This window comes from Lithobates pipiens, unplaced genomic scaffold (assembly GCF_037356315.1).
Source record: "Lithobates pipiens isolate NorthernLeopardFrog02 unplaced genomic scaffold, aLitPip1_a1.2 Scaffold_27, whole genome shotgun sequence".
Taxonomy (NCBI): domain Eukaryota; kingdom Metazoa; phylum Chordata; class Amphibia; order Anura; family Ranidae; genus Lithobates; species Lithobates pipiens.
Window position 1 is genome coordinate 230887918 of NW_027507788.1, and position 26518 is coordinate 230914435.

Sequence of the window (26518 nt, forward strand, 5' to 3'; positions counted from 1 at the left end):
GTATTGTTTGATCTTTTGCATTGGTTCTGAGCATACGTGTTTGTACTTTGTACAAAGTCCGATGGTTTTCTGTACACACGATCGGACTTTGCTCCATCGGACTTTTGTTGCTGGAAAGTTTGTCCGTTCGCACAGCCAACAAAAGTCGGGTGAAAACCGAAACCGTTTGTTTGATGGAGCGCACACACGGGTCGGATGTTGCCTTAAAACAGCTAATTTGCATGTTTGTTGTCAAAAAGTCCAATCGTGTGTACAGGGCCTTTATATGGGGTCCACCATATGTCATTTCCCCCCTATGGCCATTCATATGGAGTTGCCCCCTCCCCCATGGCCAACTTGACCATGACACCTATATGGGCTTGTTGGACATCTCGTTTCATTGCCTTGGCCATTTATATAGCATTACCCCCCATGGTGATTTATATGGAGTTGCCCCTTACCCCCATGACCACTCGCCCAATCAACCATCAGTATTGTGGGTTATACATTCCCTGATTGGTCCGCTCTTTGTACGTTGTTAGTAGGGATCATTGTCACTCGTGTCAGGCACCCAGGACACCTGTACTGCAACCCCCGCCATGTGTTCACACTGCGCTGTATGGGGGGGGGGGGGTGAGAGAGCTGGAGGTGGCGGGTGAACAATACATGGTAAGTTTGGAGGGTTACTTGAGGGAGATTTATGGGGGACAACACGCAGAGTTCAATGGTGACGAGCGTGTAATTTATAGCACAGTATACAGGGTGCAGAGGTCAGGAGTTTGTACTCCCAGCAGCTGGCATGTTACATACCACTTACTGTCCTATAGCACATACTAATGTTTGCTGCACTCCGTAGGACGGGACGTATGCCGCATACTCCCGAGCCCCGCGCTCTGTAGGACGGGACGTATGTCGCATACTCCCGAGCCCCGCGCTCTGTAGGACGTGGAGTACGCCGCATACTCCCGAGCCCCGCGCTCTGTAGGACGGGACGTATGTCGCATACTCCCGAGCCCCGCGCTCTGTAGGACGGGGAGTACGCCGCATACTCCCGAGCCCCGCGCTCTGTAGGACGGGGAGTACGCCGCATACTCCCGAGCCCCGCGCTCTGTAGGACGGGGAGTACGCCGCATACTCCCGAGCCCCGCGCTCTGTAGGACGGGGAGTACGCCGCATACTCCCGAGCCCCGCGCTCTGTAGGACGGGGAGTACGCCGCATACTCCCGAGCCCCGCGCTCTGTAGGACGGGGAGTACGCCGCATACTCCCGAGCCCCGCGCTCTGTAGGACGGGACGTACGCCGCATACTCCCGAGCCCCGCGCTCTGTAGGACGGGACGTATGCCGCATACTCCCGAGCCCCGCGCTCTGTAGGACGGGGAGTACGCCGCATACTCCCGAGCCCCGCGCTCTGTAGGACGGGACGTATGCCGCATACTCCCGAGCCCCGCGCTCTGTAGGACGGGACGTATGCCGCATACTCCCGAGCCCCGCAGGACGGGGAGTACGCCAGACATTTCTGAGCCCCGCGCTCTGTATACTCTGCTGCACACGACATACTGTTGACCACCCCACTCTACATAGTGGACTGTAAGCTACGGCGCTCTGAGCGTGTCACAGCTTGCCGGGCCTGGGTGACCTATGACCTGGTCCCGGAATAATAATAGAACACACAGATTGCTTTTCATTTTCCAAAGATTTTCATTTCAGAAAAAAATAAAAATAAAGTTCCTAAAAGTCAGAGAGGTGAGCGCCCCCTCCAGGCGATCGCTAATTGCTGGACAGCGAGTGACGGTTGTTTTCAGTCCACAGAAAACCCAACAAAGCAAAAATCCTTTCCTTCTCTCTATTTTTAAATATTAAAAACATAAAACTGTACAGAATCCCGATTCTTCTTCAAGTCCATAAAAATAACTCTCTAATCCTCCGCCTCGGGGGGGGGGGGGGGGGGGAGGGGCGCAGAAATCTTATAGCGAACCAAACATTTTTAATCAATCCCCGGCGCCATTCTCACCGGTCGGCTGCTCCCTATATCTGGGCACAGCGGGGGGGGGGGGGGGGGGTCATCTGCTTGCAGCAGCCAATCAGGGGCTCTGCCAGTGACAGACCACATGTCCCGCCTCCGGCTGTATTTCAGGTGTTATCAGCCAATAGGAGTCCAGAGAACAGCTGATGACAAATGTCGGAATATTCTGGTTTCTAGTTTTGGGTGAAATCCACACAATAAAATGGGAACACAGCAAACGTCAGGCGGACAGCGAGCGTTGGCACCTCCATAGAGGCCGCAGTACCCACAATGCCACAGGGGGGCCCCAATGTCCATCATCATCGTCCAATAAAAACATTTACATATTTTTCTGTCCCAAGCGGACCGAGACAATAAAACTACTAAAACATAGAAAATAATCTCCGCTGGTTCTCCAGTGCAGTTCATCTGGGCCCGATGGAGGCTCCATCTCACGTCGGAGGCTCCTCGGAGGGACTTCTCGTCCGGATCAGTCAAGGGGAGTCTCTCTCACTTTGCTGAAATCTTCCTGGGTGGAGGAGGGGAGTCTATGTCCGGCCTTTGAAGGTGTTCATACAGGTGTAGGAGCCGGAGAACCGGTGAATTTCTTCAAGTGCTGCCGGAGGGAGGACACTGCGAAGAACGGAGGACACCAAATCAGTAAAAAGGGAAGTGAAAGTCGTCAGCGGACGTCGTGTGTACAGAGGGAAGGAAATGACTCGGCTTTAGAGCTGACACTTCTTAACAGACAGGATACAGACATTTATACTGACAGTAGAGCCGGGGGGGGGGGGGGGGTACTAGAAGGTGACACCAGAGGAAGAGGGATTTGGGGACAGCAGAGAAGAAAAAAAAAAAAAGGGGGGGGGGGTGTATCAGTGACAACATAAGAAAACATACCCCTCTGCAACCCATCCCCCAACACACTCCACTCCAACCCCACTGACTGTACTGGAGGGTGAAAGGCCTTTATTATACTCATTACTCATGTCGGGGCTCACAATTTCAAGTCCTGAGCTACTAGCCAGGCCTCAAGGGTAACTCGCCACCAGTTGCCCCGCCCCTAAAAAACACGCCCCCAGAAATTATCTCATGAAATTTACACTCAATATTTATTTTTATAAATAAATTCTGCATAAAACATTTTAACAACCTTATCCGTGTCCAAAAATGCAGCCTGCCCGCGCAGGGGGAAGAGAGAGGAGAGCCGCCGCCCCGATGGTCAGCGCTCCGGGAACATAACGGCTTTCATCTCAATAGTTGTGTGTTCCCCGCCGTGCGCGGTCACATACAGCCCCACCCCCCCCTTGTCTGGGGGACTTTGATAGACAGATCACCCATTCTAGAATTGGACGGGTGATCTGTCCATCAAAGTGCCCTGGATGAGGGGGAGGGGCTGTATGTGACGCTGTGCAGCGGGGAAAACACAGCTAATGAAAGCCGTTATGTTCCCAGCGCTCTGATAAACCAGGCGGCGGCGGCTCTCCTCGCTTTCCTCTCCATCTATCGCAAAATGGGCGTGGAATTTTTGAGGGCTGCCCATGCGGGGTACATATTGAAGGGGGCTGCGGATTTGCTGACACCACAGAGGAGTCTTCCCAGCCTTTTCATGTGTCACTTCAAACCCAAAACTACGGAGATTGTGCCTCATGTCAGTAGAGGGGGTGGCAGCAGGACATCATTTCTTCAGGCCGGTAGTCGGGAATGAAGGACTATATGATAGGAGGCCGAATCTGCAATATAATCCGTGGATAAAGAGTTGGCCTTTTTGGGGCGCACACTCTGCATGGTCGGAATCCCCCCCCCAAATAACAATAAGGGAGTTATTCCTCAGGGTATTTCCTGGAGGTCAGATATATTTTGTATGTAGAAGTCTATCGGCTCTTCATAGGGGGTCATCGGTGGCTCTTTGGTTCTTCTCGGGCCACCATCGCTGGTCTGGTTATGTATGTGGAGATCCTTTGGGAAGGAATTCGAGATTCTGCTGAGCGGATGATTATTACTGAATTATTGGGAAAGATGGTCTTGGCTCCAATTCTGACAGAGCCCCCCCCCCCCCCCCTCTCTCAATTACCAGAAGAAAAACTTTGTATGTCCCAAGACAACAATTGTCCCCAGGAAGCGCCCCCCCGATTCTATATTTAGAAGCTCTTGGGTCTATAGATAGACTCTGCTGGGAAGAAGCCTGCAATGTATTACTATTACCACCATGGGGGTTGGAAACGCGGTCACAGGGAACTCGGGTAAAGACTTCCCAAAATAGAAGTCTTTACTAAAGCGCGCGCGCGTGCGTGCGTGCGTGCGTGCGTGCCGCCCGCCCCCCCCCCCCACCCACACACACACACACAGTTTTTCCTTCAGATTTACTAAATGCATGTAGTGAAGGGCCGGCATGATTGAATACACATTGAAACTCCTGAGGTTTGACCTCATTATCTGGTTTTGGTAAATCTGAAGGAAAAACTGATAGTGTGTACGGGGCTTAAGAGAAACGCGTAGGCCATCATTTCTGAACTCTTATATATATATATATATATATATATATATATATATATGTTAAAAAAAAATGCTAGTTGCCTGGATGCCATGCTGATCTCACATCTTCAATGCCTTGTGTTATTTATCTGGAACAAGAATGCAAAAAAGGAGGTACCAGCCACACTGGCTGCATGCTTGTACCGGGTCAATGACTTGGAATAAAGGCAGACAAATGGATTTTTGGGTCAGCACCGGCAGTCAGGAGCTTCATCTCAGTGCAGGTTTCCTGCAGAATCTGCATTGTGTGTAGATGGACATTCTCTGATCTGAGCCCATCAAGTCTCTGGAACCAGCGGTGGCACCGGTTTGGTGAGAACAGATGATTGGCTGGACTCTGAATGTTTTAATGTCTGCAGAATTTTGGTTGGAGATCGGAGAGATCACAAGGAGTCACATATTTACCTCTTCAAGATAACAAGTAGGTGCATCGTCCACGGGAGTAACAGGAGAGCGTGGTTCTTCTGAACAGCTTCTACCGTCTTCCTGGCCACCGTCTCTGGTTTCAAAGGTGGGAAGATGTTGGGGAACCTGCGGGAGAAGGTATATGGTGAGGAGCGCGGGGTATATGGCGAGGAGCGCGGGGTATATGGCGAGGAGCGCGGGGGACGCGGTCTACGAGGCGCGTATATGTCTATGGAGCACGGAGGACGTATCTCTATGCGGAGGGGATGAAGTGTAAGTACAGATCTACCCAAGACCAGTTTGTAGTGGAAACAGAAGAAAGATAAAACCAGACAGAAGGTTTGTGTTTTGTAAAAAGGACTTCCCTTTACTTCATGTCTTGGTGAAGACTTTGTAGCAGGAAATGAAAGGAAACCTCTTGGAGACACAGCAATAAAAAGCCAACAAGTTTCTAATCTTCCCTGGTGTACCAATAAAATATTAGTGTCGATAATCTTAATAAAAAGGTTCTCAGAAAACGTACAGATGTCCGGTAATCAGGACCTAGCCAATATCATGTTAGTCAATGAGGTTCCACCCGGATCTCCCTCAAACTTGGGATTGCTATGGGTTCCACTGCTGGCGGATTTACCATGACGGTCTGGTACTTACCGAACTCTCATTCCTTGGAACATCTCGGTGTTGGTATGGAAGGGTAATACTGTGGTGGTGTTGACTCCTGGGCAGTCCAGAAGCCCCAAGGTCAAACTCTCCATAAAAGCGAAGGAGGAGGCCTTGGAGGTGCAGTAGTCGATGGCCCCTGGGATGGCCGATAATGCCAGAACAGAGTTTATACAAACAATGTGTCCGTTTTGTAGCTCCAGCATGCGCGGCAGGAAAGCCTTTGTAGTCTGCAATAAAACAAAAAAGGCATCTGTTTGAATGATCTATACAGCCAGACCTTCCCCTTCTCCAACCTCCAATCCTCCACTTCTTGGTCTGAACAACTTTCTAATGGCTCCTAACATTACATCAGGCATAGAACAGAGGAAGCTACTTAAAGGGTCATTCTTCCACTTCAATAAATGATGGCGGCTGAATGACTAATTGGCCTCCTATGTCCCTCAAGGACCCCCAATGAAGCTGCCACCCTGGCACTCTTCCAACGGCATTCCATATACAAGGAATAGCTGGGAAAAGGGGTCCATATACCAGTGATGCCCAGAGAGGTAGGTGGAGACAATTCACCAATGGAGTCTGCAGGATACATAAGAAGTCTGAGGTTCATAGAACCTTCCAGAACCTACCCAAAGTCTCAGTCCTTGGGCCTCCATCAATGTAGCCCCGTGCTCCGGTCATGTTGGTGATCTTTCAGGAGTGGAGCCGAGAGACATGGCTGGGACACTCCGTGCTCTCACATGGGGAGTCCATAAAGCCCATTTCCAGGGAAAGTCAAAATTTCTCCATATAGTGGGGCCCCCCTGCACTGCAAGAGTTAAATGATGTATGTCTAGGGGGCGGGAAAAGCACCTTCACTTACCTGATCTTTCCCTCCCCCAGCTGCTGCCCCTACAATATAGGGCTATGGGCCCTGCATTGTACTGGATGATGGCAGAGGACCTGTGACTTCCGGAGCGCGAGGGAAAATAGGCTGCAGGGACCAATCCTACAGCTTGGGGGGGTGGGGCGCCGAGATGAGAAAAGTTACTTCTTGTTCCTCTAGATCTGGGGTATCCAAACGTTACAGTTTGTGGGCCACATCTTAGTTTACAAATATTTGCGGCCAAAGAAAAAAATCTGTTCTATAAATCAATAAATGAAATCAGAGATATAACTTCACATTAGAGGCCCCCCCCCCCTTTTCATCAGAGGGCCCCTTACATATCAGAGTTTCCATATCCATCAGAGTCCACCAATACATTAGGATTCCCATCAGAGTCCTTATATTGGAACCCCCATCAGAAGCAGAGACCCACTGACCTGAACCCTCATTCTAAGGACACACCACTGACCCCTAGATGCAGGCCATAGCAGGGTGGATGCGGCCCGTGGGCCATGGTTTGGAGACCTGAACAAACATTTAACCCTTGAAGTGCAGGGAAAGCCCCACTCCCCGGAGTTCGGCTCCCATACCCCAGGACTTTGCTTGGCTCCCAGTGGCTGAAAGAACAATGGAAGATCTGTCAATATAAGAAAACGGCCGCACTGCACATGGGCTCCAAGTAAAGTTCACTGGAATATGAAAAATATCCAAAATATCACCAGCAGTGGTCAAAGTAGCACCGCTGATGTCAGTTTGAATATTTTTCATATTCCAATAAACTTTACTTGGAGCCCACGAGAGGTGCAGCCGTTTGTTATTTTGACAATTTACCACGGAGACGGACGCTCAGGTGTGCGTGTGCCAGCGGGCGTATCAGTTACAGCTGGAGCGGGGAGCTCTTTTCATATGAACAATGGAAGATCTGAAGGAAGCCAAGGACGGGGACAGAGGAAGACTCACCCAGAACTGGCCCAGTGTATTGATGTGTTGGGACTTCAGAAGAGCATCATCATCACTGTCCATCAGACTCCTCCCATGGACCACCGCCGCATTATTCACCAGGATGGTGACGTCTCCAACCTACGGGAGAAGCAGAGATCACGTATGATGTCAAGTATTTCGGGTTGTCACCATAAACGCCCTTTTCTCAGCCGGATATGGCGGCTGGCGGTGTACAGCAGAAGTTTCCTACAATCACTGTAAATCTCTCCCTCATATTGCCGGTACCCGTCCTTAGATGTGGCGGCTGCATTTGACTTGTCACCTTTGTGACCTCCTTGCCAGCAACTCACTTCCTGACCTAGGAGGACTACGCTCACCCTCGCCGTGCAACTGCAACAGTACTACAGAACATCTCCATTACGTAGGAAGGAGGAGTTTTGTAGTTCATGGATAATGGCTGAGAAAGCCAAGGACAGATAACAGTGAATTGCACAGAAAGTAAAAGAAAGGGACATAACATTTCTGGCAGGATCAACAGGTGGTTTCTGTACCTGCAAAAAACATTCTTAGCCTGAAAAACAAAAAGAACAAATGCAGTCACCACATCCGAGGACTGGTGAGCAGAGACAGACGAGACTCTACTTTAGATTTCAGGATTCTCATCACTCTGATGGGCACAGCTCACCTTTTCCCGCACTGATTTTGCTTGCTGGTAGACTTCCTCTCTGTTACCAACGTCACAAACAAAGTAATGGCATTCCGTGCCCCTCTGCCGGATTTCCTCCGCCGTTTCCTTCAGGCACTTCTCTGTACGACCCCAAATTATTACCTGCAAAAGGAGAAGATATCACTGTATGTCCACACCATGGACCATTCTATGAACTGCCCACCACCATGGACCATTCTGTGAACTGCCCACCACCATGAACCATCTATGAACTGCCCATCACCATGGACCATCTATGAACTGCCCATCACCATGGACCATTCTATGAACTGCCCACCACCATGAACCATCTATGAACTGCCCACCACCATGAACTGCCCATCACCATGGACCAATCTATGAACTGCCCATCACCATGGACCAATCTATGAACTGCCCATCACCATGGACCATTCTGTGAACTGCCCATCACCATGGACCATTCTGTGAACTGCCCACCACCATGAACCATCTATGAACTGCCCACACCATGAACCATCTGAGAACTGCCCACACCATGGACCATTCTATGAACTGCCCACACCATGAACCATCCGAGAACTGCCCACACCATGAACCATCCGAGAACTGCCCACACCATGAACCATCTGAGAACTGCCCACACCATGAACCATCTGAGAACTGCCCACACCATGAACCATCTGAGAACTGCCCACACCATGAACCATCTGAGAACTGCCCACACCATGAACCATCTGAGAACTGCCCACACCATGAACCATCTATGAACTGCCCACACCATGAACCATCTATGAACTGCCCACCACCATGAACCATCTGAGAACTGCCCACACCATGGACCATCAATAAAACATTTAAAAGGGACCCATCTGTGCCCTGGAGGGGGTAAAGGCATCCGATTCCTTACTAGTCCACCCATCTACCCCCCCCCCCCCCCCCACAGTCATCCTTCAGACCCAATTCGCCCTTCCAGAGTTCCTCCACTGGATATTAAACCCCGCTCCATGTCGGAGCTTACACAGGGCTCACAATGTTATCCTCCTTGTTGGGGGGCAATGCGTTCTGGGAGGAGATCATATATTCCCCCCCCCCCCCATACCTAGAAGGGCCGGGTATTTGATGGCTCCAATGGAGGAACAGAGCAGACTGTCCTTTAAAATAAATCTGCCCATGTATTGGGATAAATGTATGTGAACCACAAACCCAACTGAACAGAGTTACAAATTCTTCGGGGGGTAGAAGGACTTACATTTATGTATCTGACCCCCGAATTCTCACACGACCCTACAGAGGTCACACAATCGGCGTGTATCTGAACACCTGAAGTGGGCCTCATGTTCAAAAAAAAAAAATAAACGTACATGAAGTAAATCCATCCACGATGGACCCAGATTGGCCGCCTTAGGTGCCGAATTTTGCACAAATGAATATAAAAATGATAGAAATATAAAAAGACGAGCGCAAGGCACTTCTGAACAGTCCCTTCACAAGTCTACACAACCCCCAATCTAATTCTCTCCATCCGGTGAGTGCAGAACATGGAGGTCACCATGTCCTCCTCATCATTACCAGATGTCTCATCACATGGAGGGCAGAAGGTCAGCACCCGGACTGATCCCGGCTTAACCTGAACAAAGAGAACATTGACATTGTGCCATGGAGGACCTGGAAACCCTCATCTATGGGACACGTCATCCGATGGTGTGACAGCTCAGAGCGGATTCTACGGCACAATCAGCGGAGGCCCCAAATTCGGCAATCCCCCAATCGGCATCCTTACAGAACTGCACCGGTTTTCACCCATCTGATTTACATCCAAGAACGAGCCAATGCAGAAGGGAAAGGAGCTTCATGGATGAATAGTTCCGTCCGCTGGACGTGGTCCAGGCTCTGCTCTCTCCGATTACCTCCAACACTGAACACCACACACTCTACTCCAATAATTACTGACCAGAAAATTGCCGGGGCCCGGCGAGGCACCAACTCCATGCCGAACTCCGGCTGCCCTGAAAAGCATCCTGGCCCGACATTACCCCTCACTGACCTTGGGGGGAGGGAGCTGAGAGATCGTGAAATGTACTCGTGGCAAGGAGTGGACACCAATCCACCCGCTAATAGAGCCTACTACATACTCTGATCTACCCGGGACACCCAAAAATGGAGACTACTACATACCCCAATCTACCTGCTAATAGAGACGACTACATACCCTGATCTACCTGCTAATGGAGACTACTACATACCCCAATCTACCTGCTAATGGAGACTACTACATACCCTGATCTACCTGGGACACCCAATAATGGAGACTACTATATACCCCATCCACCCAGGACACACGATAATAGAGACTGCTACACACCCCGACTCACCCAACAATGAAGACTATGATATAGCCCTGATCTACCCGGGTCCCATGACTATTGGAATAGGAAACGGCTCCTGTGTTTTGTGCAGTCAGGGACGCTCGGTTCCCAGTTCCATGTCAGATGACGGCACCACTAAGACTTTCTGCAAATTCAGCCAACATTTAACGGTTTAACCCTCAGTGGTATTCTAGTTAAAAGGGGGAACCTGACAGGCTGAGCATTTTTTGTGTCCCAGCTCTCCTGGTTGCATTCTTAATACATATAAAAATCTTGTAGAGATGGTGGGAACCCCTCATAATGGGCACAGCGGGTGTACAGACCCGGGAACTCAGCACAGGGATGGTGGGAACCCCTCATAATGGGCACAGCGGGTGTACAGACCCGGGAACTCAGCACAGGGATGGTGGGAACCCCTCATAATGGGCACAGCGGGTGTACAGACCTGGTAAATCAGCACAGGGATGGTGGGAGCCCCTCATAATGGGCACAGCGGGTGTACAGACCCGGGAACTTGGCACAGGGATGGTGGGAACCCCTCATAATGGGCACAGCGGGTGTACAGACCCGGGAACTCGGCACAGGGATGCTGGGAACCCCTCATAATGGGCACAGCGGGTGTACAGACCCGGGAACTCGGCACAGGGATGGTGGGAACCCCTCATAATGGGCACAGCGGGGGTACAGACCCGGGAACTCAGCACAGGGATGGTGGGAACTCCTCATAATGGGCACAGCGGGTGTAAAGACCCGGGAACTCAGCAATACAGTCAGTTTATTCTCCAGTATCTACCAATCACTGACAAGCTTTGGATTTAAACTTTTCTATACAGATAAAGGATTGTTGAAATGATTAGTTATGATCAGTGCCGTGTGCCCGTCCAACGTACGGACAGCCATTAGCACTTTAACCTTTCAGACCTCCTCGTGTTGTTGGGGGGTGCGGGTCGGGTGAGCGGAGAATCTGCTTCCTACTGGCCGGTGATCCCATGTCCATAGGAGGTTATGATGAGGGGTAGATCTAGGTGTAGGGGGCAGTTGCTGACCTCCCCACTGGGGGGCTTTCATGTCTCTCTATAGAAGATTTGCACTTGTATGGTCACCTTTACAAGGACATAGATGGAGTGCCGACCATTCTACTCCTCTGTGTGCAGCATTTGCATGTTAATCGCCTCTAATCTGCCGGTAATAGCAAATTACTTTCAACCAAAACTGACCTCCAAATCCAGCATTGTCTGATGACAAAAGACCGACATGACCAACCCGGAATATTCACAAATGCAGATTAAGCAGCTAAAGAAACTTCATTCTTCTGCAGAATATTCCAAAAAAGGCGGGTGAGGGGAGCGCGTTTGTCTAAAAAGGTCAACTAGGAGTCAACGTGTTCAATCCCATTATCACAAGGTGCGGGGTCATGGCAAGTGCAGCCCCACCTACAGTCTCTGCTACACCTGGGGGGGGGAGCAGAAAAGTCTTTACACCTAGAGAGGCCCAGAAGAGCCCCCCCCTCTACACCTAGAGAGGCCCAGAAGAGCCCCCCCCCCTCTACACCTAGAGAGGCCCAGAAGAGCCCCCCCCCCTCTACACCTAGAGAGGCCCAGAAGAGCCCCCCCCTCTACACCTAGAGAGGCCCAGAAGAGGCCCCCCCTCTACACCTAGAGAGGCCCAGAAGAGGCCCCCCCTCTACACCTAGAGAGGCCCAGAAGAGCCCCCCCCCCCCCTCTACACCTAGAGAGGCCCAGAAGAGCCCCCCCCCCCTCTACACCTAGAGAGGCCCAGAAGAGCCCCCCCCCTCTACACCTAGAGAGGCCCAGAAGAGCCCCCCCCCCCCCTCTACACCTAGAGAGGCCCAGAAGAGCCCCCCCCCTCTACACCTAGAGAGGCCCAGAAGAGGCCCCCATCTACACCTAGAGAGGCCCAGAAGAGGCCCCCATCTACACCTAGAGAGGCCCAGAAGAGGCCCCCTTCTACACCTAGAGAGGCCCAGAAGAGGCCCCCCTCTACACCTAGAGAGGCCCAGAAGAGGCCCCCCCTCTACACCTAGAGGACCAGAAGAGGCCCCCCCTCTACACCTAGAGAGGCCCAGAAGAGGCCCCCCCTCTACACCTAGAGAGGCCCAGAAGAGCCCCCCCTCTACACCTAGAGAGGCCCAGAAGAGCCCCCCCCCTCTACACCTAGAGAGGCCCAGAAGAGCCCCCCCCCTCTACACCTAGAGGACCAGAAGAGCCCCCCCCCTCTACACCTAGAGGACCAGAAGAGCCCCCCCCCTCTACACCTAGAGGACCAGAAGAGCCCCCCCTCTACACCTAGAGGCCCAGAAGAGCCCCCCTCTACACCTAGAGGCCCAGAAGAGCCCCCCTCTACACCTAGAGGACCAGAAGAGCACCCTCTACACCTGGGGGGGGGGCAGAAAAGTCTTTACACCTGAGAGGGGGGGGGGGAAGAAGAGTCTGCTCTACACCTGGAACCCCAAGATGACAGCCGTCCAATTGGACATTTCCAAGGTCTATGGGGCCGATCTAAGTTTGATGGTGGTAATATGCCATACAGGTTTGAAGACCTTCTCCAGTCCTTCAGAGACATCTGCTCAGTTCTCCAGACAGAGAAGGGAAAAATCTTCAGAAGACGGTCAGATCGTCCCATGTCTATGGTCAGTTATAGGAGGAAACAAATGCCCAGTCTGACTGAAGCTAAAAAATTGGAAATCGGCCCTTTGTGAACAGCCGGCTGACCATCTGCCAGACTTGTTATCTCATCCTAATTAACTGTACAATGTGCTGGAGACAAGGGCTTCTAATTGCCTCCAACCTGCATATGGCTCCCCGGGGGGGGGGGGGGGGGGGGGGAAATAGTTTGTGCCAGTCCCTTAGGGGTGCAACTTCATTTTGGAAGTGGTATGCCCATTTGTGGGGGTTTATTCTCCATCATACATATAACCTCCAAGTTGTCAGAACAACCTACATAGAACATGTCTCCTGACCCCTACCTGGTGTGTTTGATGGGTATTAAAACACGGGCAGTTCTGGGTATGATTGGACCTTGTGGGCAGATTTCCACATACATGGCCCCAGTAGTGGTAAATGAAGGAAACATCTCTACGATCTGACCTTTACACCGCCTAAAGCGTTGGAGCCATGTTGAATGATCACTAGTATCTATATATTGGTATGTCATGAACCCGTCATATTCGAGCTCAACCATTGGGTCTACACTTAGAGAACGTTCATTCATCATAGGGCCCCCAAATAGCTTGCTGGAGCCATAATACACAAATCAAGACTTTGGTTCTGGAAGAGAAGCTTGGCCTTGTCTCTGGAAACCTCGTCATAGTTCACGGAGCTGTTCATCAGTACATGTGATACAGGCTGGCACTGAGAACATGGTGCGTCCCATGCATCCAGACAGGCCCGTCCACACACCCCATCCATCCCACCAATAGGCCTGCCTGCACGCCCCATCCACCCCACTGACAGGCCCTTCAGCACACCCCATCCATCCCACCAACAGGCCTGCCTGCACTCCCCATCCACCCCAAACGGGCCTGTTCCATCCACCCCCACCAACAGGCCCATGCGCACGCCCCATCCACCCCACCAATGGGCCCATGCACAGGGCCCATGCACAGGCCCCATCCACCCCACCAACGGGCCCGTCCGCACGACCCATCCACCCCACCAACGGGCCTGCCCGCACGACCCATCCACCCCAAACAGGCCCGTTCCATCCACCCCACCAACAGGCCCATGCGCACGACCCATCCATCCCACCAACGGGCCCGTCCGCACACCCCATCCATCCCAAACAGGCCCGTTCCATCCACCCCACCAACAGGCCCATGCGCACGACCCATCCATCCCACCAACGGGCCCGTCCGCACGACCCATCCATCCCACCAACTCCTCCCCTGGCAGCGGTAACAAGAGAGAGGAGGGAGCAGACCTGCCGATGACATCCCTGGGTTTAATATTGTAACAACAGAAGGGAAGAAGATTTTTGTGTTCTAGAATGGTCAGAGATGATGGTCGGGGACAATGCTGCTGTGGATTTTGGCTTTGAAAGGATTTCCAGTAAATTGGTGATATTGAGGAGGACACAAGTCTGAGAAGCCGAGTCCGAACTCTGTATAGCCGTGCCCATCCGCTGTCCGGTGCCCCCCCCCCCCCAATCGCTTCCTCACACACCGCGGTAAACAAGGCTACTGATGTCATTGCGGGCTGGCTGACCTGTCGATGAACCCGGGCTGAACATGAAGAGGTGCCAAGCCTCTCTCCCTCTCTACACACAGACTCACGCAGGGGCTAAAGTGTCATTGACCAAACTACAATAGAGGAAAGCAATGGAGGCCATTCAGCTTTTTGATGCTAAACCCCCCCCCCCCCAACCCCCCACTCCTGTCCTGGAGGATTTCACACAGGATACGTTGGAGGCCATAAACCTTCAATATAATGACGCTTCTGATCCCAATACAGGAGGGCTACAGGGTGGAAGGAAGGGTCTGCAGGGCGACTACAGCATATCCCCCCCCCTCATGTGCGTCTGATCCATAGAACCGTATAGGAAATGCACTCACAAAATAGTGTTTCCCAGAGCTAATCCAATTTCTACGTTGCAGTCTGTGTAAAAATGTCTAAAACCAGTATAAAGGAATAGTAGAAAAAAAAATTAAATAAAAACTTGTGGGTTTAACTAATCATTTTGCTTTGTATAAATTCTCCTTTAAGGGGACGTGACCACAGGGTGGAAGGGAGGACGGAAGGAAGGGTCTGCTGGGTGACCGCAGGGTGGAAGGGATGATGGAAGGAAGGGTCTGCTGGGTGACCGCAGGGTGGAAGGGAGGATGGAAGGAAGGGTCTGCTGGGTGACCGCAGGGTGGAAGGAGGGATGGGTCTGCTGGGTGACCGCAGGGTGGAAGGGAGGATGGAAGGAAGGGTCTGCTGGGTGACCGCAGGGTGGAAGGGAGGATGGAAGGAAGGGTCTGCTGGGTGACCGCAGGGTGGAAGGGAGGATGGAAGGGTCTGCTGGATGACCGCAGGGTGGAAGGAAGGAAGGGTCTGCTGGGTGACCGCAGGGTGGAAGGGAGGATGGAAGGGTCTGCTGGGTGACCGCAGGGTGGAAGGAAGGAAGGAAGGGTCTGCTGGGTGACCGCAGGGTGGAAGGAAGGAAGGAAGGGTCTGCTGGGTGACCGCAGGGTGGAAGGAAGGAAGGAAGGGTCTGCTGGGTGACCGCAGGGTGGAAGGAAGGAAGGAAGGGTCTGCTGGGTGACCGCAGGGTGGAAGGAAGGAAGGAAGGAAGGGTCTGCTGGGTGACCGCAGGGTGGAAGGAAGGAAGGAAGGGTCTGCTGGGTGACCGCAGGGTGGAAGGGAGGATGGAAGGGTCTGCTGGGTGACCGCAGGGTGGAAGGGAGGATGGAAGGGTCTGCTGGGTGACCGCAGGGTGGAAGGGAGGATGGAAGGAAGGGTCTGCTGGGTGACCGCAGGGCGGAAGGAAGGAAGGAAGGGTCTGCTGGGTGACCGCAGGGTGGAAGGAAGGAAGGAAGGAAGGGTCTGCAGGGAATCTCATGCAGAATCTTAGTGTTGAGGAAGGAGGCCCATCCACCCCCCATGTTAGGAGCGCTCTGGAATCTGGCTGCAGTGAATGACAAAACTCAAATGAAGGTTGGCATGGTTCAGTTGCTTTCGGAGGCTGCGGAGTTTGCTGGATGGCGCTGGCACTTCATTAATCTGTTTGTTTTTTCTCTAAAGAGCAATTCCACACAACGGGGGCCTCTTGCAATGATCTTGGCAGGCAGAGTTGGGGCAGAACGCGGCTCAGACTTCACCATAGAAAGACCCGGGACTAGGATCCGCCTCACCAGCATCTCTGAAGGAAGTAATTCTGGATATACGGAATCCTATATTCTAGGAAGGAAGGGGAGCCATGACTTGATGCCATTACGACTAGAATAAAAAGCATAATAACACGCGGTCTACAGCCAGATGATGACCGCCATCAATTACAACCACACATTTGGAAGTTGTAATATGGAAGGACATTCATCAATAAATCCTCTTATAGAAATAAAAATCTTCCATTCACCAGCCGGAGACAATAATGAGATCCAGGCCACAGCCCCGGCTTTCATCCTCCTTTTGGGAAATGAAGACGGACTCCAAGCCGGAGTTGCTCCAGCTCTGCAGAAAATTGTATAATCGTTCTTGGAATCAGTCGATGGAATTTCTATTACACAAATGAGGGGGATGAATACAGTACAAATTGTGGCCTACGGCTAAGAGCTTTCATCGGCCTTCTCTCTCCGAATACCAGAGAGGCCCAAACATGACCAGTGAGTGCAGCGCATGCAACGTCTGATAGAAGGTGAAGAGTATGAAGAATATGGACCACACCAAACAAAAAAAAATTCAACAACCCGTGTTTGTAACTATTAAGGAGTCCTGAAGCCCCCCCACTACCTGTAATCAATATCAGGCACCTCTAGATAGCCTCAGCTTCATTCCTGAGCAACCCTCAAGTCCCAGAACCCAAAGGATGCTCCAAACATACAAAACCGATACTCACACCCACCATCCTATGGACCCACCATAGCCATGGGCAGCTTTGTTGAAAAAGTCATTATTTGCATGTGGTGCTCATGGTTCAGGTCTTTGTTTTGTTTTTGTTTTTTAGAGTAAGGGATTCAGATAACCAAAGATAATTGGTTAAGGCCACCAACATCGGAGACTGGTAAGAAGTAAAACCACCTTCTGTATCCTGGGCCAACTGCCTCTAGCCACCATGCTCAGAGCAATGGAAGGGGGAGCCATTCACAGCCGCCATGATGCTCAGAGCAATGGATGGGGGAGCCATTCACAGCCGCCATGATGCTCAGAGCAATGGATGGGGGAGCCATTCACAGCCGCCATGATGCTCAGAGCAATTGAAGGGGGAGCCATTCACAGCCGCCATGATGCTTAGAGCAATGGAAGGCGGAGCCATTCACAGCCGCCATGATGCTCAGAGCAATGGAAGGCGGAGCCATTCACAGCCGCCATGATGCTTAGAGCAATGGAAGGCGGAGCCATTCACAGCCGCCATGATGCTCAGAGCAATGGAAGGCGGAGCCATTCACAGCCGCCATGATGCTCAGAGCAATGGAAGGCGGAGCCATTCACAGCCGCCATGATGCTCAGAGCAATGGAAGGCGGAGCCATTCACAGCCGCCATGATGCTCAGAGCAATGGAAGGGGGAGCCATTCACAGCCGCCATGATGCTCAGAGCAATAGAAGGGGGAGCCATTCACAGCCGCCATGATGCTCAGAGCAATGGAAGGGGGGGCCATTCACAGCCGCCATGATGCTCAGAGCAATAGAAGGGGGAGCCATTCACAGCCGCCATGATGCTCAGAGCAATGGAAGGGGGAGCCATTCACAGCCGCCATGATGCTCAGAGCAATAGAAGGGGGAGCCATTCACAGCCGCCATGATGCTCAGAGCAATGGAAGGGGGAGCCATCCACAGCCGCCATGATGCTCAGAGCAATGGAAGAAGGAGCCATTCACAGCCGCCATGTAGAAAAGCCCACTGAAAAAGCCAATAAAGTTTAGGCAGTTGGTGGTTACCCTAATTATCAACATGGCTCTGGGGGGGGTTATGCATCTCTTGGAGGTCTCCTCAACTGCCATCTATGTTGAAGGACAGCCATGCTTAGACTTAAATGGAAGGGACAGCAGATTTTAGCTTCGTCTAACCTCAAGAAATACCAAAAACTTGCTGCAATTCTCAGAAATTGGCACCAAATACAGAGGATAGCCGAGTACGGAGGAGTTCTGGTGGGGTGAAGATGCTTCGTGAGAGATCTGTAGTGAAGCCGCAATTCTTCCTTGTAATGTATTTGGAGTAATGTGAAGAAGCAGAAAAACCACACAAATTAAATCTCATTAGAAATTTGGCTTCCTCAGCAAATCAGGAAGGCTGCCCGGCCACACTGAAGATCTACATCTAGTAGAGGGGGGTGGGGGTGGGGGGGGGGTGGCTTTACAAAGACCGTCCAGACTACATCAAAGGCTCCCAAAGTTCAAGGCCCTTTTATGAGACAGTCAGTCAACTCTTCTAAAGAAGATAAGGCCGTAATCTCCGGGTCACACTGACCCGACAACAACCCTCTAACCTTTTGAAGTCCCAACGACCCCGCCCACATATTGTCCTCCTAGAATCCAATAAAAAAAAGACCATCCCGAGACGGTACAATCCGTTATCAGATGTCTCGGGACAACCTGCGCAATTATTGGCTCTTCAAAGCATTTATTGGTCTCCGGATTGTATAAATCCTTATCTGCCCTACAAAACAGCCAATCAGAGGAGTTCACTTTTATTGTAGCCGGAATGGTCATTAAAGTCCCGGAGCCTCGGCATACTAACCAATGGGATCTTCCATTTGTAAAGCCGATGCTGGGAGAGAATCCCAAGATGTTTAACTTTCGTGTTTTGAATGAACGTCTACTTCTAAACGGAATTCCAATAGAATATAGAAAATAAGAGGCCAACCAATCACAGCCCATCGAGTTCAAGAGGTGCCGACCCTCAGAGGAGAAGCTGTAAAAGCCTCGAACTTTGTATGAAATCCGAACATTTCTATAAAAAGAGTCCAAACGCTCCGCTGACCAGATATAGTTCAAGAAAAAAATAAAATAAAAAGGAACGGCGAGGAGCTCGAATCGCCGCACACGCCAAGGCCTGGAATACAAAACGTTATTTCCGTTATTAAAATGTCACAGAAACAATGGCGTTCGGTCTGGGATCGTTTTATTTACACCAATATCCAACGTTTTCAGGACAAGGTTATGCAGAGTCCTGATTGGACCTCGATGAAGAGGGAAACTAATGAATAAAAAAATAATACAAAAATAAAGCATCACCGACAGAACTCAATTGTTTCTGTTACAAGCGCAACCAATCTGGCTACAATAAAATTTAACAGAATGCAGCAATAACTAGGTGGGTGTGTCCACATACAGGGGGAGCACCAAGGAGACCCCCCCTGCTAGAATAATGATGGAATATTCTGAACTCCCCCTATTTCCGGAGCTTCCAGTAGTCCGGTATAAATATGGCTCATTTTTCTCACCCTGAAAGTATCTAAAGATAAAAAGGTGCTCAAAAGATTTTCCCAAAATACCCCAAAAACATCACAACACGTTTCACCTTATTTTAAGGCTTTGTCAGGGGGGTGGGATAAGTGAAATTACTTACTGCAACTTTTTTTTTTTATATAAAAAGTATTTTAATGAAATAAAAGTTCTACTTTAGGTCATAAGTCAGCCATAGAGCATGCGATTTTCTTTTCTGCAACACAGGATTCGGGCCATGCCGAGCAGAGCCCCCTTCCCGCCGGGGACTCGGGCTGAGCAGAGCCTCCGTCACTTCGGGGACTCAGGCAATGCCACGCAGAGCCTCCTTCACACCGAAGACTTGGGCCATGCCAAGTAGAGCCTCCGTCACTTCGTGGACTCGGGCCATGCCACGCAGAGCCTCCCTCACACCGAAGACTCGGGCCATGCCGAGCAGAGCCTCCCTCACACCGAAGACTCAGGCCATGCCACGCAGAGCCTCCCTCACACCGAAGACTCGGGCCATGCCACGCAGAGCCTCCCTCACACCGAAGACTCAGGCCATGCCACGCAGAGCCTCCCTCACACCGAAGACTCGGGCCATGCCGAGCAGAGCCTCCCTCACACCGAAGACTCGGGCCATGCCGAGCAGAGCCTCCCTCACACCGAAGACTCAGGCCATGCCACGCAGAGCCTCCCTCACACCGAAGACTCAGGCCATGCCACGCAGAGCCTCCCTCACACCGAAGACTCAGGCCATGCCACGCAGAGCCTCCCTCACACCGAAGACTCAGGCCATGCCACGCAGAGCCTCCCTCACACCGAAGACTCAGGCGTTTAGAAAGCCATTTACTGACTAATACCCATAACGACATTTTTATAGACAAATAGTCTCTCTTCAGCACTTGATAATTCTCACGCCGCGCGCCGAGAGGAAAATCAATACCGACCATAAATCACCGCCGCGGTCTGCACTCCGAATTACAGGGAAACCCGTGAGAAACGGGAAGAAGGTCACTGCAGATGGTCATCCTGATCCATCGGTTTCACTGAGCTGGACAGGATGTAGAGGAGTCACCCCGACTTCACTCGTCACTCTGGGGGTCAGCAAAGGCAGAAATGTCACCCCTCCCCCCACTGGATACACCTAAAGAGCAGCAATGCTGTCCGGCCAGTCCTGAGATTCACCATACACATCAGAATAGGATTGGCCCAGACTCTAATGTCCGGGTCTAAGCCATCGGTTGTGTCCAATCAGGATGCCCCTCCATTACACGAGGTCAGGTGATCTGCTGTACAACCAGATTGTCCTGCCAGACAGCAGCCAGGTGCTTCTCTGCCCGACTTCTCTGGAGTCAGGAAATACGGCCCGGTCACTTCCCACCCCCCGGCCTGTGACTGGACAGCTAAGGAGCAGACATAAAGCGGATAAGCTCATCCCTCTGCTCACTTTCTTCCTGCAGTTGGCGGACCTCTTCCTCAGAGAATGCCAATTGCCTGGCTGTCATGTTTATCAGTAACGAGTACACCGCAGGCCCTGCATGCTTGCCCCAGGTGAGGGGCCCAGAAACGGCAGCCAGGCGATCAGCATTGTCAGAGGTCCCGTATTTTCCTCCATGAATGTTTTCTGCAGAGAAAAAAAGTGTCAAAGTTGTAGAAGAGAACATGACGAGCCACGAAATCTGCTGAGCTGGCACAACGTGCAGCAGAGAGGGGCGTGCCGCGGCTTGTTCAGCGATTATTTCCTGCGCCGCGGCCCGTCCCTGGTGATTATTTCTCTTTATATTCCCTCGTTGAGTCATCGCTCTCCAGAGAAAGCCAATTCACATGGCTGCATAAATTCACCTCAATGCTACGAACATCCCACCGCCACACGAGTCCCTGGATGAGGCCAGAGGTAGGGGGCGCTATACCAACCACCAGGAGGTTGGGGGGGGGGGGGCGCTATACCAACCACCAGGAGGTTGGGGGGGGGGGGGCTATACCAACCACCAGGAGGTTGGGGGGGGGGGGGGGGCTATACCAACCACCAAGCGGTCAATTGACGGTCATCCCACCAACCAATGCCGGCCAAGTCTTTTTGATCAGCCTTGAGTGTAATCGGGCCAATACACACCACGTTCCACAGTTCGGGGCCCTGATGAAGAGGGGAAAATTCAAATTCCCAAAATGCATTGTCTACAACAATAACCGGAATACAAAATTCTGGACTTTATACATTCTACCTGCCCCCCCAGAGGTTCATTATGGCCTGTGTCTCCGGAGGGGGGGGGGGTCAGAAGGGCAGTCAGGAGCAGAAGGGGGGGGGGCAGGGACCTCATCAATTGCAGACCAGAATAAAGTCCTGACAGAGGCTCTAATCCTTCCACAATCTATTCAGACTACGAGATCTCAGCAGATGGCAGAGCGTCGCCCAGAGACGATACAATTCCCGAATTGTTGCTCAGAATATCCCAGAAAGTGAAGAAATGTAACAATCACTCAGGTCACTGAATAGACTTCAGGAGTAACATTGTAACCCCTGGAGCAATACCCCCCCCAACGCTGGGCGGATCATTCCGGGGGGGGAATAAGACGAGACACAACCAAACTCCACGAGTCCATACAAGCCGAGATCTGATGCCACAAGTGATACCCGTGACTTCTCACCTATGGGATGGATGGTCTATATGCCCAACAATCTTTCTTCCCAAATCCCGTCCCCCCACCCCCCCAGTCTCTGATACATAGGGGTGACTTCCTTCTGAGAATGCTGGTTGCCTGGCTGCTATGCTGACCCTGTGGATTCCATACCCGAGGTGGTGATGGAACCAGAACGCGTCTGCAGGTCAGGAAAGTCAGCATGACAGCCAGGCAACCAGCATTTCCAAAAGAAGGACACTGGTAAGGGCAGTATGGGGGGGGGGGAGAGTGTTGGGATTTGGGGGGTGGGGAGGGCGGGTGTTGAGTCGGTGGAGTATTGGGGTTTAGGGAGAACGGTGAAGTTGGAATGGGGGGGGTGAAGTTGGGATTGGGTGGGGGGGGTTTGTTTGTTTACAGTCAGGAAATCTTATTTTGCAATAAAGGTATCAGATTGCACAACACGGCGCGGCCGGCGGAGAGCGATCAGCGATGGGATTGGCCGGGGTTACCTGAGGTTATGGAGACCCCGGTATTATTAATGGTGTCGGATGAGTGGTGCCCCCCATGGAGGTGGGGGGGGGGGGTGGGATCCTTCCAATATCGGGATTGGTAATAAAAAAAATTTAACAAATGTCGATTTCTGATCTTTTTATCTTTATAGCAGAACGCCGATCGCTGAGATTACCGCCAAACGCATCAGCACCGCTGCTTCCCACAGCCAGGCCGGCGGCATTAACCCTTCACTGGCCCGAGTCACCGAGTACAAAACACCGACCTCATACCGGGATTTGTGACGCCAGCGCCCCCCATCCCCCCCATGAAGAGAAGTGACAGCCGGGAGAGTTCTGTCTGTTTAAATGCCGGTTCCTCCTCTGTGCCGACCCGCCCACATCTATTTCTAGCCGGGATCACGAGGAGCCACCTGACCGCCACAAGTGCCCGCTTCATATCTGTACACACCGGGGGGGGCGGGGGTGTCACCACAGAGCACGCCATGTCCTCAGGATAGACCTTGGACCCAAAACAACAGACAACATGCCACGTCTTCCTTTACACCCTGCGCCCGGAGCCCTCACCCTGCACACCAGGGGCCATGCCAGGGGGCCCTCACCCTGCACACCAGGGGCCATGCCAGGGGCCCTCACCCTGCACACCCCGTGGGCCATGCCAGGGGACCCTCGCACCCTGCACACCCCGTGGGCCATGCCAGGGGGCCCTCGCACCCTGCACACCCCGTGGGCCATGCCAGGGGGCCCTCGCACCCTGCACACCCCGTGGGCCATGCCAGGGGGCCCTCGCACCCTGCACACCGGGCTTTAGACAAAGGTTTGGGTGGCACAAGCAAAAAAAAAAAAAAAAAGCCAATACGACAGCGCACATCCAAAAAATGGCATTTAGCTCCTGCAAGGCTATTTAAACCACCTGAACATGTTCAGAGAATAGGAGGATTTAGTTACACCGAATGACCAGATAAGCCCCCTACTACGTCATTGTACCCCGATATCAGGGGGTAGTAGGGGGCTTATCTGGTCATTCGGTGTAACTAAATCCTCCTATTCTCTGAATATGTTCAGGTGGTTTAAATAGCCTTGCAGGAGCCAAATGCCATTTTTGGATGTGCGCTGTCATTTTTTTTTATGCCAGGGGCCCTTACACCCTGCTACCCGGGGGCCCTTACACCCTGCTCCCCGGGGGCCCTTACACCCTGCTCCCCGGGGGCCCTTACACCCTGCTCCCCGGGGGCCCTTACACCCTGCTCCCCGGGGGCCCTGCCAAGTGACCTCCGCCTGCAGGCACCCTTTCCCCGGTTAAACTCTGACACCACACAGAAGCGGCAGTAAGTGATCTCGGTGTGATTGGCGGATGTTCAGCGGTCCCACCAGGATTAACCCGTCCCGGGAGCTCCTCTGTCTCCGGACTTATCATAAAAAGGATAACGTGACCTCCGCAAATACCAACCAACCAGATCCCACAAATGCCAGCCAACCAGATCCCACAAATGCCAACCAACCAGATCCCACAAATGCCAACCAACCAGATCCCACAAATGCCAGCCAACCAGATCCCACAAATGCCAACCAACCAGATCCCACAAATGCCAGCCAACCAGATCCCACAAATGCCAGCCAACCAGATCCCACAAATGCCAGCCAACCAGATCCCACAAATGCCAACCAACCAGATCCCACAAATGCCAACCAACCAGATCCCACAAATGCCAGCCAACCAGATCTCTCCAAGCTGAGATTGTGACATCTAAAGAGGTCCCAAAACCATCCTGGGTGCAATATGGGGAGTTTGGCAGAGGGGAACATGACCAGGTGGAGTACTTGTGGGGGGGGTATATGACCAGGTAGGTAAATGGGGGGGGGGGGGGGGTGAGGATGATCAGGTAGGTAGGGATCTATGACCACAGGTAGGGGGTGGAGAATTATGATCAGGTAGGTGGGGGGGGGGGGGGAGGCTCTAAGACCACAGGTAGGTAGGGGGGGGGGGAGGCTCTAAGACCACAGGTAGGTAGGGGTATGAATTATTATGATCAAGTAGATAGGTGGGGGGAATGATGATTATGACCACAGGTAGGTAGGGGGGTGAGGCTTATGATCAGGTAAGTGGGGGGGGGGGGTGACTTACCTTCTTAGCTCCTTGCCGGGAGAACTCCCGGGCCAGCTCCCTCCCGATGCCCCGGCCCCCCCCGGTGATGAGGACGGTGTCCCCTCTCAGGTCTCTCGGTCGGGCGGGGAGGAGAAGTCGGGCGGCCGATCTCAGCACACACAGGACGATGTGGAAGGGAAGAAGGAAAAGTCGGACGGAATTCCTCCAATCCATCTCCCCGCCGGACCGTCCGCTCTCCGGTCACCGCATACACTGCGCCCGGCTCTGGGTCTCCGGTCCCGGTGCGGGGTGTCGGTCGGTCCTAGGTCCGGGCTCGGTATGGCGGGTGGGGGGTGTCGGGGCACTTTTTATACCCCATTAATCCGGAGTGACGGGAGAAGTGTGAAGATCTCACTACTGTTCGCTCTTCCCGGAGTTTGTCCCCTCCCCCAACATCCGCCCCCTCCCCCCCCCCGGGATGTCTGCATGAAACGGCGACACCTTCCCCGAGCAACTGGGAGCCCCCCCGACCTCCGGACTGGGGGGGCAGAGGGGTCCAAAACCTCATCTTCTCATGAGTGACAGGTGAGAGCCTGAAACATGTCACAGCCTCTCATATTATAGTATATACTCCGAGTGCGATCACTATATATGTGTGTCTGTATACACACACGATGATCAGAGACTGCAGACATAATACAGGAGATGATCAGAGACTGCAGACATGGTACAGGAGATGATCAGAGACTGCAGACACAGTATAGGAGATGATCAGAGACTGCAGACACGGTACAGGAGATGATCAGAGACTGCAGACATGGTACAGGAGATGATCAGAGACTGCAGACATAATACAGGAGATGATCAGAGACTGCAGACATAGTACAGGAGATGATCAGAGACTGCAGACATAGTACATGAGATGATCAGAGACTGCAGACATAGTACAGGAGATGATCAGAGACTGCAGACATGGTACAGGAGATGATCAGGGACTGCAGACATAGTACAGGAGATGATCAGAGACTGCAGACATGGTACAGGAGATGATCAGAGACTGCAGACATAGTACAGGAGATGATCAGAGACTGCAGACATAGTACAGGAGATGATCAGAGACTGCAGACATAGTACAGGAGATGATCAGAGACTGCAGACATAGTACAGGAGATGATCAGAGACTGCAGACATAGTACAGGAGATGATCAGAGACTGCAGACATAATACAGGAGATGATCAGAGACTGCAGACATAACTGACTTCTTCTGGACGGATTGTTGGATTTATTTACAATTCTTAGAATGTAAACAAACAATCTATAAAAAGTATCGGATGTTTTTGGTTACAAAATATAAACAAAAGTTTCCGGTTATATTTTATAAACATTCCCCCCCCCGATCTCATCACACAGACACACCAATCATATAAAGGAACTTGTACCATCAAAGCTCCGCCTCCTCAGGGGGGGCCACACACACAGCAAAATTCATCATCATGAGCTGCAGGTCTCAGATCCCAGCGACCGAGAAAAGGGCCCCTAGAGCCCAGGATAAACGGTCCAAACCCCCCCCCAAGATATGAGAGCATAAATGTCAATTTAGTTTTACCCCCTAAGCATAAATCCCCCTCCTCACATTACAAACCTGCCCCTCTGCTGAAATACCCCCAAATCACCACTCCTGGAACTTACCTCCCAAATTCCTCTCCTAAAACAATTCTTACCCCCCTTCCCAACACCAATCTCACACACACCCCCAATCCAACATCAGAGTGACAAA

General features: G+C 52.0%; 1 protein-coding gene across 1 annotated transcript; it reads right to left on the bottom strand.

Annotated features, from left to right (window-relative positions):
- Positions 1-1658: 1658 nt before the first annotated feature.
- On the bottom strand, positions 1659-25189 carry DHRS3 (dehydrogenase/reductase 3). Its single transcript, XM_077458375.1, has 6 exons — positions 24780-25189; positions 8072-8215; positions 7405-7524; positions 5574-5812; positions 4923-5048; positions 1659-2615 (listed from the first exon to the last, which is right to left on the bottom strand). The coding sequence occupies exons 1-6, from the start codon at positions 24972-24974 to the stop codon at positions 2531-2533; spliced, it is 909 nt and encodes a 302-aa protein (XP_077314501.1). The 5' UTR covers positions 24975-25189; the 3' UTR covers positions 1659-2530.
- Between the last annotated feature and the right edge of the window lie 1329 nt (positions 25190-26518).

Excerpts from the sequence above, each read along its gene's own strand:
- DHRS3 (XM_077458375.1), bottom strand. The coding sequence starts at position 24,974 with ATGGATTGGAGGAATTCCGTCCGACTTTTCCTTCTTCCCTTCCACATC. Across the intron at positions 8,216-24,779 it reads CCCGGCAAGGAGCTAAGAAG|GTAATAATTTGGGGTCGTAC; the intron begins GTAAGTCACCCC and ends CTCCTTTTGCAG. Across the intron at positions 5,049-5,573 it reads TTCCAAGGAATGAGAGTTCG|GTTCCCCAACATCTTCCCAC; the intron begins GTAAGTACCAGA and ends CTTCTCCCGCAG.